General features: G+C 40.0%; 2 protein-coding genes and 1 pseudogene across 2 annotated transcripts; all 3 read right to left on the bottom strand.

Moving 5' to 3' along the window:
• Nucleotides 1-794: 794 nt before the first annotated feature.
• Nucleotides 795-3,346, bottom strand: LOC144524915 (protocadherin beta-15-like). Its single transcript, XM_078261431.1, has one exon. It carries the CDS (start codon nucleotides 3,222-3,224, stop codon nucleotides 795-797), a length of 2,430 nt encoding a protein of 809 aa, XP_078117557.1. The 5' UTR covers nucleotides 3,225-3,346.
• Nucleotides 3,347-5,629: 2,283 nt separating this feature from the next.
• Nucleotides 5,630-8,172, bottom strand: LOC144524916 (protocadherin gamma-A11-like; annotated as a pseudogene).
• A 1,209-nt stretch (nucleotides 8,173-9,381) lies between these two features.
• On the bottom strand, nucleotides 9,382-12,152 carry LOC144524917 (protocadherin gamma-A12-like). The gene is made up of 2 exons (XM_078261432.1): nucleotides 9,650-12,152; nucleotides 9,382-9,396 (listed from the first exon to the last, which is right to left on the bottom strand). Exons 1-2 carry the CDS (start codon nucleotides 12,053-12,055, stop codon nucleotides 9,382-9,384), a joined length of 2,421 nt encoding a protein of 806 aa, XP_078117558.1. The 5' UTR covers nucleotides 12,056-12,152.
• Nucleotides 12,153-17,478: the final 5,326 nt, after the last annotated feature.

The raw sequence follows: 17,478 nt of genomic DNA on the forward strand, positions 1-17,478 counted from the left end.
TGTGCGCAAGAGCTTGAGGAGTGTTTTCAGCACCACGGACAGATCCCTTAAGATTTGGCAGGGCTGATTGCACAAATATATTAAACGCTGTTTTCGCTTGACCAGTGTTCTTAAACTGTACTAATGTGGGTTTGTAATATTATAAAAAAAAATGAACAACGAATTATTCTCACACCTAACTAACCCGTTAGCCAACTTCCCCTCGGCTGAGTCAGAAATAAACCTATAATTTCCATAACCTGCTGATAAGTGACAGTGACACATACTTAACAACAATGTGAAAGACTCAAGAGAGCCTGCGCAAAAGTCTTGATTTGAAAAATTATTATTCTGTGACAACTTCACTCATAACTACATTTTGCTGGTATAATATTCTTGTAACTATCCATTTTTACAAGGACCAGGATTTCGGCTGGCAAACATCAGATCAAAATGATTGTGTTATTCTAAATAGCGAATTAGTCCCACTTAACATAATCCACGAACAGCAACTTTATAAAACCAACAAACTGAATAACATATTACAACTATTTCATCAATTAATCTTATTCAAAGTTTAGCTTTCTGAGAGTGTGGTAAAGGACGGAGAAACACTTCCCACAGACACCAAGTGTAATGCCATGGTTATGAAGGACAACAGCCACAAATATGTAATCATTTTCTGACGTAATTTACTAAACAAATGGAGAAAAAACGTCCATGATGCAAAAGAAATATGCTTCAACAACCACAAAATCATTTTTGAGGTATAAACACATGCTGGCAGACAGAGAAAAAAACCCTCAATAAACCAGTTAAAAACGCATTGTGAGCAGTAAAGGACTTTGAACGGTTCCTACCTCTACAGACGGCTCTAAATCTTCGAACGGGTCAGCAAAGTCTGATGGACTTTTCCTCAGAGTCTGGTCAGCAGGCAGTGTGTTGTCATTGTAAGACGTCACAAACTTAAAGTCACTGGTTCTAGAACCTGTTGTCAGGTAGGCGTCATAATTGTAAGCGCTGCGTAAAGTTCCTGTGCCGTCAACATCTGCGTAATTAGGAGGGAGATAAGCGCTGGGGATGGCAACTGCTCCATCAAACAACAGTCTGGGCTTTCTCCTGCGACAAAACCTCACACCCAGGATGATGATAATGAAGGTCAGAAAAAAGGTGGACACAGACACCAGCGCGATGATCAGATAAGAGGTCAGTTTGGAGTTCTTCTCATCGTAAGAAATATCCTTCAGTTCCGGCACCTCAGCCAAGTTATCAGAAATAAGTAAATACATGGAACAGGTGGCAGAGAGAGAGGACAGTCCGTTATCTTTCACTGCTACAATAAGGTTCTGTTTCATGCTGTCAGACTCAGAAATGTCCCGCTGTGTCCTGATCTCTCCGCTGTGGAGACCAATTGTGAAAAGTCCCGGATCAGTGGATTTCACTATATGATAGGACAGCCAGGCGTTCTGTCCGGAGTCCGCGTCCACCGCTATCACTTTGGACACCAGAGAGCCTCCGTGTGCAGCTTTGGGGACCAGCTCGGTCATGAAGGAGTTGCCCTCCGGGGCGGGGTACAGTATCTGAGGAGAGTTGTCATTCACATCAGATATGAAGACACTGACGGTCACGTTGCTGCTGAGCGGAGGAGAACCGTTGTCTCTGGCCATCACGTGGACTTTAAAACTCCTGAACTGTTCATAATCAAACGACCTCACAGCGTGGATCACCCCCGTGTCTCCGTTAACAGATAGATAGGAGGACACCGGGACCCCGTTCACCTCACCGGGTAACAGAGAATAAATCACTGTACCGTTTTGTCTCCAGTCTGGGTCTCGAGCAGTAACGGAACATAAAGTAGAGCCAGGTTTGTTATTTTCAGTCACATATGCGCTGTAGGACTGTTCCTCAAACACAGGTGGGTTGTCGTTGATGTCTGCTACAGATAACTCAACAGTTTTAGAGGAGGACAGAGGTGGAGAGCCCTCGTCAGTGGCAGTGATTGTAATGTTGTAATCAGACACTAGTTCACGGTCCAGTTGTCCTGTGGTCACCAGAGAATAATAGTTTTTAATGGAAGGGACCAACTTAAAAGGGACGTTTTGTTGAATGGAGCAGCGGACCTGTCTGTTATTCTCAGAGTCTCTGTCCTGCACGTTAATGATGCCCACCTCAGTACCAGGTGACACGTTCTCAGGTATGGGGTTAGTCAGCGATTTCAGATATATAACTGGAGCATTATCATTCATATCAGTGACATCTATTAACACTTTTGCGTAAGAGGTAAGTCCTAAACCATCTTTAGATTCCACTCTCATTTCAAAAGAACTCATTTCTTCAAAGTCAATCAGTCCAGTTACTCTAATATCTCCAGTTTTAGGATCAATAGAAAATAAATTTGCATCGTCATCAGATACATGGCTTAAATCATAAGTCACATCTCCATTCACTCCTTCATCTGCGTCAGTAGCACTGACATTAATCACTATGGTCTCTGGAGGAGAGTTCTCAGGCAGACTGGCTTTATAAACGGCCTGGCTAAACACTGGGGCGTTATCATTAGCATCCAGTACAGTGACGTGTATGACTACAGTACCTGATCTCTGAGGAGAACCACCATCTAGCGCTGTAAGGAGCAAATTAATCTCGTGTTGCTTTTCTCGATCAAGTGTATTCTCAAGCACGAGTTCAACCTTGTTGCTGTCAACAGCGAGAATAAAGTTGTCGTTCTTTTGTAGGCTGTACCTTTGAACAGCATTTTGTCCTATATCTGCGTCATGGGCCTCCTCGATAGAGAAGCGGTTACCCTTGTCGGCTGACTCGCTTATTTCCATTTCAATCAATTGTTTTTTGAATTTTGGCGAGTTGTCGTTTACATCTTGAATATGAAGACTTAGTCGATGAAGCTCCAGAGGATTTTCTAACACTAGATCTACCTTCACAACACACGAGGGTTTCTTGCCACAAAGGCTTTCTCTGTCCATTCTCTCCGATGTGACCAACTCTCCAGTACTCAGATTAATATCACAGTAGCGTTTACGAGTCCCCTCAAAATCAACACGGGCCTTTCGGGAAGATAAGGTCCTCAGATCCAGACCAAGATCTTTGGCTATATTTCCAATAGCAGAGTCGCGTTTCATCTCTTCTGGAAAAGAATAACTCAGGTCTCCATGAACGAGGTGCAGCGTTACAATAAAGGAAGCAAAGCAGAAGATCAGACGAAGCGATGAAAATCCTTTGTCTGCCATCCTGACACAAAAAGGCGTCCTCAGCTTGTACAACTTCTACTATCCAGTGCGGGAAAATAAAAGCTATCCAAAACAACGAATAATCCAATACTTCACAGCAATACACACGATGCAATATGTTTGAAAATATGTAACCGTTTCTCTGGAAAATCTGCAGCTCACATCTATGAAGTAGTGGGTGGAGTAGTGAATGCATGTTATCTGCCAGTCAACAGCGACACCATGAGTCACTTTTAATCTTCACCATTAGTATGTTATAAAATATTCCTCACTGCATCTCAAACCACAGTAAGATAACATTCACTCACGTTCAAATGAAATGCGCATGTGTGGTAAATCTATACTTTGCTTAAAAGACAGAAGCGATCATTGTAAATGTCTCAGGTTTGAAGATGTAGGTGTTGTTTCCCCTAAAGCTGAGCTCAATGAGATTTGGTTTCAAATATGTTACCTTTGCTTGATCTTTCTAAAGGTTTTTATGGAAGTAGGCTATAGATAAATACGACAGTTTGATCCTCCGAAAGAAAGGGCCAGCTAAACGTGCAGTACAACACTGTAACAAATTGTAAAATGAAGCTGTTGTTGTTCGCTCCATATTGAGACTATGAGCTGGAGAAATCACGTACATTACAAAAATTCAGTGTGTTCATTACATATTTATTCAATTATTATTATTAATATTACTATTATTACTTTATTGAAATTCAAACATGTCTAAGGAGAAAAATACATATCCAGCTGAGGCTGTGCGCAAGATCTTGAGGAGTGTTTTCAGCACCACGGACAGATCCCTTAAGATTTGGCAGGGCTGATTGCACAAATATATTAAACGCTGTTTTCGCTTGACCAGTGTTCTTAAACTGTACTAATGTGGGTTTGTAATATTATACAAAAATGAACAACGAATTATTCTCACACCTAACTAACCCGTTAGCCAACTTCCCCTCGACTGAGTCAGAAATAAACCTATAATTTCCATAACCTGCTAATAAGTGACAGTAACACATACTAAAAAAAATGGGTAACACTTAACTTGATGGTATCAACATAATCGTGACATGACACTGTCATGAACGTGTCATAAACCTTATAGACCAGTCATAAACGTTTATGTCATTAAGTGTCATTCGGTTGTTGTCATGACAAGTTGACATTGTTTGGGTTGTCTTGATTATGACAACTTGACATTAATGAAAGTGACATTACCAGAAGATGTATTTTTCCTGACAACTTGACATAATTTCATCCTGTTTAATGTCAAGTTGTCTTAATAAGGACACTCCAAAGAAATGTAATGTGAAGTTGTCATGACAAATACATCTTCTGGTAATGTCATCCTGGTTAATGTCAAGTTGTCATTACAAAGACATCCCAAACAAATTTAATGTAAACTTGTCATGACCAAGACACCTTCTGGTAATGTCACTTTGATTAATGTCAAGTTGTCATAATCATGACAACCCAGACAATGTCAACTTTTACATGTCATTTAGCTGACACTTTTATCCAAAGCGACTTACAATTGCTATATATGTCAGAGGTCCCACGCCTCTGGAGCAACTAGGGGTTAAGTACCTTGCTCAGGGACACCTTGGTCGATGTATTTCAGTGGGATATGAACCCAGGTCTCCCACACCAAAGGCATGTGTCATATCGACTGCGCCATCACCACCCCTCTTGTCAACTTGTCAAGACCAAAACCGAATGACACTTAATGACAGAAGACATAAACGCTTATGACTTGTTCATAACGTTCTTGACATTTTAATGACAGTGTCATGTCATAGTTATGACAGTGTCATGTCTCGATTATGTCGATACCTTAAAGTAAAGTGTTACCAAAAAATGTTTTACAGCGAACAGTTTGAAAGACTCAGGACACCAGGTGCATAAAAAGCTTGATTTGAAAAATAATTATTCTGTGACAACTTCACTCATAACTACATTTTGCTGGTATAATATTCTAGTAACTAGCCATTTTTTCAAAAGGCCCAGGTTTTCTGCTGGCAAATATCAGGTTGAAGTAACTTCCTGGTGGCGAATGATTGTGTTATTCTAAATAGCGAATTAGTCCCACTTAACATAATCCACGACAGGCAACTTTATTGAAACCAACTAACTAAATTACATATTACAACTATTTCATCAATTAATCTAATTCAAAGTTTAGCTTTCTGAGAGTGTGGTAAAGGACGGAGAAACACTTCCCACAGACACCAAGTGTAATGCCATGGTTTTGAAGGACAACAGCCACAAATATGTAATCTTTTTCTGACGTAATTTACTAAGCAAACGGAGAAAAAACTTCCATGATGCAAAAGAAATGTGCTTCAACAACCACACAATCATTTTTTGGAGGTATAAACACATGCTGGCAGACAGAAAAAAAAAACTCGATAAACCAGTCAAAAACGCATTGTGAGCAGTAAAGGACTTTGAACGGTTCCTACCTCTACAGACGGCTCTAAATCTTCGAACGGGTCAGCAAAGTCTGATGGACTTTTCCTCAGAGTCTGGTCAGCAGGCAGTGTGTTGTCATTGTAAGACGTCACAAACTTAAAGTCACTGGTTCTAGAACCTGTTGTCAGGTAGGCGTCATAATTGTAAGCGCTGCGTAAAGTTCCTGTGCCGTCAACATCTGCGTAATTAGGAGGGAGATAAGCGCTGGGGATGGCAACTGCTCCATCAAACAACAGTCTGGGCTTCCTCCTGCGACAAAACCTCACACCCAGGATGATGATAATGAAGGTCAGAAAAAAGGTGGACACAGACACCAGCGCGATGATCAGATAAGAGGTCAGTTTGGAGTTCTTCTCATCGTAAGAAATATCCTTCAGTTCTGGAACCTCAGCCAAGTTATCAGAAATAAGTAAATACATGGAACAGGTGGCAGAGAGAGAGGGCTGTCCGTTATCTTTCACTGCTACAATAAGGTTCTGTTTCATGCTGTCAGACTCAGAAATGTCCCGCTGTGTCCTGATCTCCCCGCTGTGGAGACCAATAGTGAAAAGTCCCGGATCAGTGGATTTGACTATATGATAGGACAGCCAGGCGTTCTGTCCGGAGTCCGCGTCCACCGCTATCACTTTGGACACCAGAGAGCCTCCGTGTGCAGCTTTGGGGACCAGCTCGGTCATGAAGGAGTTGCCCTCCGGGGCGGGGGTACAGTATCTGAGGAGAGTTGTCATTCACATCAGATATGAAGACACTGACGGTCACGTTGCTGCTGAGCGGAGGAGAACCGTTGTCTCTGGCCATCACGTGGACTTTAAAACTCCTGAACTGTTCATAATCAAACGACCTCACAACGTGGATCACCCCCGTGTCTCCGTTAACAGAGAGATAGGAGGACACCGGGGCACCGTTCACCTCACCGGGTAACAGAGAATAAATCACTGTACCGTTTTGTCTCCAATCGGGGTCTCGAGCAGTAACGGAACATAAAGTTGAGCCAGGTTTGTTATTTTCAGTCACAGATGCGCTGTAGGACTGTTCCTCAAACACAGGTGGGTTGTCGTTGATGTCTGCTACAGATAACTGAACAGTTTTAGAGGAGGACAGAGGTGGAGAGCCCTCGTCAGTGGCAGTGATTGTAATGTTGTAATCAGACACTAGTTCACGGTCCAGTTGTCCTGTGGTCACCAGAGAATAATAGTTTTTGATAGAAGGGAACAACTTAAAAGGGACGTTTTGTTGAATGGAGCAGCGGACCTGTCTGTTATTCTCAGAGTCTCTGTCCTGCACGTTAATGATGCCCACCTCTGTACCAGGTGACACGTTCTCAGGTATGGGGTTAGTCAGTGATTTCAGATATATAACTGGAGCATTATCATTCATATCAGTAACATATATTAACACTTTTTGCGTATAGAGGTAAGTCCCTAAACCATCTTTAGCTTTCACTCTAATTTCAAAAGAACTCCTTTCTTCAAAGTCAATCACTCCAGTTACTCTAATTTGCCCCGTTTTAGAATCAATTGAGAAAATATTTATATCATCATCAGATAGGTGGCCAAAGTCATACGTCACATCTCCATTCACTCCTTCATCTGCGTCAGTAGCACTGACATTAATCACTATGGTCTCTGGAGGAGAGTTCTCAGGCAGACTGGCTTCATAAACGGTCTGGCTGAATACTGGCACATTATCATTAGCATCCAGTACAGTGACGTGTATGACTACAGTACCTGATCTCTGAGGAGAGCCACCATCTAGAGCTGTAAGGAGCAAATTAATCTGGTTTTGCTTTTCTCGATCCAGTTTATTATCCAGTACGAGTTCAACCTTGTTGCTGTCAACAGCGAGAATAAAGTTGTTGTTCTTTTGTAGGCTGTACCTTTGAACAGCATTTTGACCTATATCTGCGTCATGGGCCTCCTCGATAGAGAAGCGGTTACCCTTTTCAGCTAACTCGCTTATTTCCATTTCAATCACATTGTCATTGAATTGCGGCGAGTTGTCGTTTACATCTTGAATATGAAGACTTAGTCGATGAAGCTCCAGAGGATTTTCTAACACTAGATCTACCTTCACAACACACGAGGGTTTCTTGCCACAAAGGCTTTCTCTGTCCATTCTCTCCGATGTGACCAACTCTCCAGTACTCAGATTAATATCACAGTAGCGTTTACGAGTTCCCTCAAAATCAACACGGGCCTTTCGGGAAGATAAGGTCCTCAGATCAAGACCGAGGTCTTTGGCTATATTTCCAATAGCAGAGTCGCGTTTCATCTCTTCTGGAAAAGAATAACTCAGGTCTCCATGAACGAGGTGCAGCGTTACAATAAAGGAAGCAAAGCAGAAGATCAGACGAAGCGATGAAAATCCTTTGTCTCCCATCCTGACACAAAAAGGCGTCCTCAGCTTGTACAACTTCTACTATCCAGTGCGGGAAAATAAAAGCTGTCAAAAAACAACAAATAATCCAACACTTCACAGCAATACACACGATACAATATGTTTGAAAATATGTAACCGTTTCTCTGGAAAATCTGCAGCTCACATCTATGAAGTAGTGGGTGGAGTAGTGAATGCATGTTATCTGCCAGTCAACAGCGACACCATGAGTCACTTTTAATCTTCACCATTAGTATGTTATAAAATATTCCTCACTGCATCTCAAACCACAGTAAGATAACATTCACTCACGTTCAAATGAAATGCGCATGTGTGGTAAATCAATAATTTGCTTAAAAGACACAAGCGATCATTGTAAATGTCTCAGGTTTGAAGATGTAGGTGTTGTTTCCCCTAAAGCTGAGCTCAATGAGATTTGGTTTTAAATATGTTACCGTTGCTTTATCTTTCTAAAGGTTTTTATGGAAGTAGGCTATAGATAAATACTACAGTTTGATCCTCCGAAACAAAGGGCCAGCTAAACGTGCAGTACAACACTGTAACAAATTGTAAAATGAAGCTGTTGTTGTTGTTCGCTCCATATTGAGACTATGAGCTGGATAAATCACGTACATTACAAAAAATCAGTGTGTTCATTACATATGTATTCAATTATAATTAATATTACTAGTATTACTTTATTGAAATTCAAACAATATGGCTAAGGAGAAAAATACATATCCAGCTGAGGCTGTGCGCAAGATCTTGAGGAGTGTTTTCAGCACCACGGACAGATCCCTTAAGATTTGGCAGGGCTGATTGCACAAATATATTAAACGCTGTTTTCGCTTGACCAGTGTTCTTAAACTGTACTAATGTGGGTTTGTAATATTATATAAAAATGAACAACGAATTATTCTCACACCTAACTAACCCGTTAGCCAACTTCCCCTCGACTGAGTCAGAAATAAACCTATAATTTCCATAACCTGCTGATAAGTGACAGTGACACATACTTAACAACTATGTGAAAGACTCAGGAGAGCCTGCGCAAAAGGCTTGATTTGAAAAAGAATTATTATGTGACAACTTCACTCATAACTACATTTTACTGGTATAATATTCTTGTAACTATCCATTTTTTTTCACAAGGCCCAAGTTTTCTGCTGGCAAACATCAGGTTGAAGTAACTTCCTGGTGGCGAATGATTGTGTTATTCTAAATAGCGAATTAGTTCCACTTAACATAATCCACGAACAGCAACTTTATAAAACCAACAAACTGAATTACATATTACAACTATTTCATCAATTAATCAGATTCAAAGTTTAGCTTTCTGAGAGTGTGGTAAAGGACGGAGAAACACTTCCCACAGACACCAAGTGTAATGCCATAGTTTTGAAGGACAACAGACACAAATATGTAATCTTTTTCTGACGTAATTTACTAAGCAAACGGAGAAAAACTTCCATGATGCAAAAGAAATATAATTCAACAAGCACACAATCATTTTTGGAGGTATAAACACATGCTGGCAGACAGAGAAAAAAACGCATTGTGAGCAGTAAAGGACTTTGAACGGTTCCTACCTCTACAGACGGCTCTAAATCTTCGAACGGGTCAGCAAAGTCTGATGGACTTTTCCTCAGAGTCTGGTCAGCAGGCAGTGTGTTGTCATTGTAAGACGTCACAAACTTAAAGTCACTGGTTCTAGAACCTGTTGTCAGGTAGGCGTCGTAATTGTAAGCGCTGCGTAAAGTTCCTGTGCCGTCAACATCTGCGTAATTAGGAGGGAGATAAGCGCTGGGGATGGCAACTGCTCCATCAAACAACAGTCTGGGCTTTCTCCTGCGACAAAACCTCACACCCAGGATGATGATAATGAAGGTCAGAAAAAAGGTGGACACAGACACCAGCGCGATGATCAGATAAGAGGTCAGTTTGGAGTTCTTCTCATCGTAAGAAATATCCTTCAGTTCTGGCACCTCAGCCAAGTTATCAGAAATAAGTAAATACATGGAGCAGGTGGCAGAGAGAGAGGGCTGTCCGTTATCTTTCACTGCTACAATAAGGTTCTGTTTCATGCTGTCAGACTCAGAAATGTCCCGCTGTGTCCTGATCTCCCCGCTGTGGAGACCAATAGTGAAAAGTCCCGGATCAGTGGATTTGACTATATGATAGGACAGCCAGGCGTTCTGTCCGGAGTCCGCGTCCACCGCTATCACTTTGGACACCAGAGAGCCTCCGTGTGCAGCTTTGCGGACCAGCTCGGTCATGAAGGAGTTGCCCTCCGGGGCGGGGTACAGTATCTGAGGAGAGTTGTCATTCACATCCGATATGAAGACACTGACGGTCACGTTGCTGCTAAGCGGAGGAGAACCGTTGTCTCTGGCCATCACTTGGACTTTAAAACTCCTGAACTGTTCATAATCAAACGACCTCACAGCGTGGATCACCCCCGTGTCTCCGTTAACAGATAGATAGGAGGACACCGGGGCACCGTTCACCTCACCGGGTAACAGAGAATAAATCACTGTACCGTTTTGTCTCCAGTCGGGGTCTCGAGCAGTAACGGAACATAAAGTGGAGCCAGGTTTGTTATTTTCAGTCACATATGCGCTGTAGGACTGTTCCTCAAACACAGGTGGGTTGTCGTTGATGTCTGCTACAGATAACTGAAGAGTTTTAGAGGAGGACAGAGGTGGAGAGCCCTCGTCAGTGGCAGTGATTGTAATGTTGTAATCAGACACTAGTTCACGGTCCAGTAGTCCTGTGGTCACCAGAGAATAATAGTTTTTAATAGAAGGAGCCAATTTAAAAGGGACGTTTTGTTGAATGGAGCAGCGGACCTGTCTGTTATTCTCAGAGTCTCTGTCCTGCACGTTAATGATGCCCACCTCTGTACCAGGTGACACGTTCTCAGGTATGGGGTTAGTTAGCGATTTCAGATATATAACTGGAGCATTATCATTCATATCAGTAACATATATTATTACTTTGGCATATGAGGTTAGCCCTAAACCGTCTTTGGCTTGCACTCTCATTTCAAAAGAACTCATTTCTTCAAAGTCAATCACTCCAGTTACTCTAATATCTCCATTTTTAGGATCAATAGAAAACACATTACCATCGTCATCAGATACGTGACCAAACTGATATGTCACATCTCCATTCACTCCTTCATCTGCGTCAGTAGCACTGACATTAATCACTTTGGTATTTGGAGGAGAGTTCTCAGGCAGACTGGCTTTATAAACGGCCTGGCTAAACACTGGGGCGTTATCATTAGCATCCAGTACAGTGACGTGTATGACTACAGTACCTGATCTCTGAGGAGAGCCACCATCTAGAGCTGTAAGGAGCAAATTAATCTCGTTTTGCTTTTCTCGATCAAGTGTATTCTCTAGCACGAGTTCAACCTTGTTGCTGTCAACAGCGAGAATAAAGTTGTCGTTCTTTTGTAGGCTGTACCTTTGAACAGCATTTTGACCTATATCTGCGTCATGGGCCTCCTCGATAGAGAAGCGGTTACCTTTTTCAGCTGACTCCCTTATTTCCATTTCAATCAAATTTTCTCTGAATTTTGGCGAGTTGTCGTTTACATCTTGAATATGAAGACTTAGTCGATGAAGCTCCAGAGGATTTTCTAACACTAGATCTACCTTCACAACACACGAGGGTTTCTTGCCACAAAGGCTTTCTCTGTCCATTCTCTCCGATGTGACCAACTCTCCAGTACTCAGATTAACATCACAGTACCGTTTACGAGTCCCCTCAAAATCAACACGGGCCTTTCGGGAAGATAAGGTCCTCAGATCCAGACCGAGATCTTTGGCTAGATTTCCAATAGCAGAGTCGCGTTTCATCTCTTCTGGAATAGAATAACTCAGGTCTCCATGAACGAGGTGCAGCGTTACAATAAAGGAAGCAAAGCAGAAGATCAGACGAAGCGCTGAAAATCCTTTGTCTGCCATCCTCGGAAAAAGCACGTCCATGGCTTGTGCAAATTACTGTAGGCCTACGTACAAAAAATCCAATTCCAAAACAGTCAGTGATCCAATATTTAACAGCGAAGGCGATGATAAACAGTGGATAAAGGGATTTTACTGAGAAATTACAACCGATTGTAATGCAGTAACAGTGGGTGGAGATGTCTGTGCTCCTTGTGTGCAAGTCTACAGCGACACCATGAGTCGCTTTTTACTTCTTGCACCTGCATGCAATATTCTCGACAATGCCTTATCTTCACCGACTGACCCGAACTTTGTTCCACATAGCATAAACTCCACAATGTAATGTATACTGTTCAACGATTAAAAAAAGCAGCTGATTGGAAAAAAACGTTATAAAATATATACTTATATTATGTTATTGGTCAACTTGTATTTACTTCCAGACAAAAACCTAAATATGAAATAGAACTTAAAACGTAAAAAATCGATTTGCACAAGTAAAACATGATATAAATGCTCTTTCAGCACCATAGATAAACATCAGCTACTCCTTAATTAATAAAGACTAGACTATATATATCTATACAATAATGCCAGTACACAGTGTGTAAGTGGTAAATAGCTTTATTATCTTTATGACCTTCCATCTAATCTACATGTACTGAAACTGATATGTTTTTCATCATTGTTTTGAACATGTTCCTTGACTTTAGGCTGCCAATTTCACACCTGGCCAGGGACTACAGGTGAAAACTAGCCTCCTGGCTAAATCTGGCATCTTTACAGTCATGTTTATGCACTGTCCCTGAGAAAATAAACTGAATAAATACAAAATAAAAACTCACACACAGAATGTGTTAAAATATTGCTTGCTACAAATATTCATTAATTGTTATAGCTTATTAGGAAGACATTTTAAATGAAATGCTGCACATGTAGGCTATGCTAATTAGGTATAGCTCATTTGAAGCTCTTTTATTGTGTTACAAAATATTCACTAAGTAGTAGTAGTCATAGTTGTAGTAGTAGTAGAAAAATATGGGTACAAGAGATAAATAAGTTTCCAGTTGGTTAGTTGTTTCAGTACCATGGACAGAGAAAACATGTGGAATGGGAGGGCTTGTGCTACAAAGTACATGACTTTTTCTTTTGAGTTACCATTTTGTCTCCAGTCAGGGTCCCAAGCAGTCATAGAATGCTAGGTGACAAACAATTTGTTACAATTAATAATTCATACATATCTTCAACACATCTTTGGAAACATGTGGCCAAAAAAGCCACACAGGCAGTAAGACCGTCAGAGACCTACACTGTTTCAGCACCATGGAAAGCGACACATATTGCCATATTAGCACAATTGAGTCAGTGCTTAGGTCATTAAATATAAAAAGAATAACAATTTGTCAACATCTTAGTTGTTGCATAAGAAAATTCAACTTAATTTAATCACCAGTACAGTAGTTCTGGAAGATTAGCAGAATGTTCTTCAGGTGTGTCCAGCATTATCCACAAGCAAGGGTTTTCTCTCAGCAAGGGTTTTCTCTCAGGAAGTACTAAAACCTGAGGAGAGAATACAACACCACCAGATTTAGTTTAGTATACTGTACTTTCCACTGAAGGCATGTGCAGCTTGTATGCTGTATTGGTATTGTAATCAAAAACTGGATAATTAAATAAATAAAGATTTAAATTTAACATACAAATTTATAGCATTAAATTCACCAGACAAATTCTGTCGATACTGTTAAAAGTATCCAGTTATGATGGGTGGAAAAGGGTTAGGCTAACTGAACTTCAATAGGCTATGTTTTCTACACGAATAGTAAAACGGTTATTGAGCAAACAGTTTTTAATTGTGAGTTACCATGCTGTCAGGATCAAATATTCACCATTTGTAGCATAGGTTTTTAACGTGCCTCTCCTTCTTTGACACAGCACACTTTCAAAGTCACTGACAAAAGTTGTTATCGTTCCTTCACGGTAGTTGTTATACACTAATATTAAAAGAACTAATTCTACTGATATTAAACTTCCATCAAGAATAAAAGCTAGGCCAACAATGGTTAAGTGCATCTGCCCCAAAAAGTGCTCCATTTTTGTTTTGTCATTACACCCTTCACTATGTTTACGCTATTATTGTTATGTGTTGTGGGTTCACCATGTTCGGTGTCCTGGTATACTGGCTTATTTTCTGACACATAAGAGATTGGCTAATGATAATGAAACTTGTTTCACTCCTGTAAAGCGCAGTGTTTCAATACATGTCGGAGCTTGTATCAAATACAGAATACCACGTGACCGACGACGACAGAAGCTTCAAACGCACTTGTGTCTCAGCGCTCCATTTAGTTTGACTATTTTGCAGCTAAACTATGTGAAAGGCACATTAGTGGGATACGAAGAGATGAGAATAATTGAGAAATATGGCTATGTACACTAGAAATACATAATCATAGGTATGACAATATTTCCACCTGATAGCCTACCAAGTAATAGGCCTAATGTAATAAAAAACGACTAAATCCATCATCCAATCACATTGCGACTCATATGAAATGATACAAAAACCAGCAAGTTAAATGCATGAGCCCACAGTGGATAATGGGCCTAAACTACACTGTTGTGACCAATAAGGTACATATTTGAAAGGACAGTCTTTTTGGACAATGCATTAAATCATTATTTTACTATAACTTATTGCACAATAACTACATTTAATACAGCGCTTACTTAAAAAGTAGCCCATTACAGATTTGATATTAACAACACGCAGGCTTTCTGAACCTTTACTGCACACAAATGAGACTAAAACCATTAAAATAAGCTAGGTGTTGTAGTGCTTCGACCCCAGTCTTGAAGGGCTTCTATACGTTTTGCAAGCCACCAGGTGTTACTATTACTTTCTGCGTTTGAAGCCAATAAACTTAAAGTATGTTTGCGGCACAAAATAAATAAGTCATAGCTATGTACATCCGGAAATAAAGCCCCAAAGCTTCCCAACTTTGTGGGGAGGCTAACCAGGCTTCAATTAACATACAACGAAATTTAAATATTTTTAGCTGGCTAGCTACTTACCAGGTGACACTTATCCAGCCAGTTGGCGTTTGTAAGGCCAGACAAAACAAAGCAGCTAACATATGTTGAATATTGCTACTAAGTTAGCTAGCTAGTACTGAAGCTTGTAACGCTTAACTTTGAAGTTATTAAGGTAATGGTTAACTTCCGTTACTGGTCACGTCTCTTGCAGTCGTTTTGGTTACCTTGGTAAAGAAGTTAATTTACCGATTAATAGGCGATTGAATTTGAGTTTGTTACTGCTGAAGTCCTGAACAACTGATACGGTCTTTCCAATCGTTTCGGTTAAATTGCTGATATTTCACTTTGAAGAAAAAGAGGCGAGCACAGCCAAACAGAGTTAGCGCGCTTCATTCATTTAATAAAGGGATTCTTTTGTGTGACGGACCGGAACTTGACCTTAATTACTTCCATCAAACACAAATTTGAATGTTTAAATAGCGATTTAAGTGCCACGTTTATGCTTTGGATTTACATTACATGTATAGTTATATTCGGGATTAACATTGACATTTACAATAACGTTATATGTATTGTTATTATTATGTTTATTTTTAGATTAATAATTAGTAGTAAATATAACGTTACCTGGATCATTGTTAAATTACTTTTTGGGTAATAAGAAGGTCCACTCAATTGGGATGGACTGAGACATCTCCTCATGATTACACATCATCTACAACCTGTTTTGTGGGTTTTTGCTAAGGTTTGGCTGAGTTTGCTCAGGGATGACTAAGCCATAATTGACATGCAACATTTTAATGTGCTTGACGGTAAGGAGTCCCAGTTTCCTATTCAGTAGGAATGGGACATCTGCTTATCTCACGATAGGAATAGATAGGCAATATGAGGTTCATGATTCAAAACAAACATGATACAATGTAATAAATAAAACCTTAATGACAACAATGTTTAATTGTGCAGAATTGTGTTTATTGCTGACAAAAATATTTGTAATGTAAACAACAACAGTTGTACTGTTCAGATTGTTTAAATGTCCTTGTTGGATTGTCATTAGTAGGTATTTGGCAAAAAGGATATTGATGGATGGTTTATGTCAGAGCAGTAGTGAAATAATAGGGTAACACTTTACTTGAAGGTATCTACATAAGAGTGACATGGCACTGTTATAAACACATGACACTGTCATGACACAGTCATGACACATGAACCCTAACCCTAACTATAACCCTAACCCTAACCATAACTTCTCATGACAAAAGCCGATGACACTTACTAAAAGAAGCCTCATGTCATAAACGTTTATGACTCGTTTATAATGTTTATGACACGTTCATGACAGTGTCGTGTCACTCTTATGTAGATACTTTCAAGTAAAGTGTAACCAATAAAATTGTAATGGTAAACCTAGGTTGTGGTAAATAAACTGGAAATATTTATTTTGGGATAACACTGAAGTTATGTGTTAAGGCTGTGATATAGCTGGACGATGCATACACTATCTTATTCATTGTCACAGAATCACTACATATTGCACTTATCCTTACATGTATGCTTGCATTGGCTTCTGATTGAACTGGCTGTCATGCTGACATAAAATCCCAAAAGAATCAGAAAGATATAAAAAATCTCCAGGGTTGTGTAAATAGTAGCCTATGCATGCCTCGGTATCAACAACCTGTGAATGAGAACGGGTTGGTCTTTTCAGCCCTAACCCAAGCACTTTAGGGCTTCCTTTAAGCCTGTAGTAGTGCCCTAGATTGTCAGCAGTATTGTAATATCTGAAGTTGACTCATTTTGGTCACTATTTCCACTTAAAAAAGCAAAAACTAATAAACAAAAAGCGGTAACACTTTACTTGACAGTATCAATATAATCGTGACATGACTCTGTCATAACTATGACATGACACTGTCATGAACGTGTCATAAACTTTATAAACAAGTCATAAACGTTTATGACTTCTGTCATTAAGTGTCATTCGGTTTTTGTCATGACAAGTTGACATTGTTTGGGTTGTCTTGATTATGACAAGTTGACATTAATCAAAGTGACATTACCAGAAGGTGTCTTGGTCATGACAAGTTGACATTAAATTAGTTTGGGATGTCTTTGTAATGACTACTTGACATTAACCAGGATGACATTACCAGAAGATGTATTTGTCATAACAACTTGACATTAACCAGGATGACATTACCAGAGGATGTCTTTGTAATGACAACTTGACATTAACCAGGATGACATTAACAGAAGATGTCTTTGTCATGACAACTTGACATAAACAGACAATACACCTCTTTTTGTATTCATGACATGTTGACAAAATTATTATTATAATTAGATGTGCAAGGTTAGAGACCAATTCTAGCACTTGGTCAGATAGATGTGTGACAGGATATTTCACTAAACTGGTTGTCATGTGTAGC

Source organism: Sander vitreus, chromosome 10 (assembly GCF_031162955.1).
Source record: "Sander vitreus isolate 19-12246 chromosome 10, sanVit1, whole genome shotgun sequence".
NCBI classification, from domain to species: domain Eukaryota; kingdom Metazoa; phylum Chordata; class Actinopteri; order Perciformes; family Percidae; genus Sander; species Sander vitreus.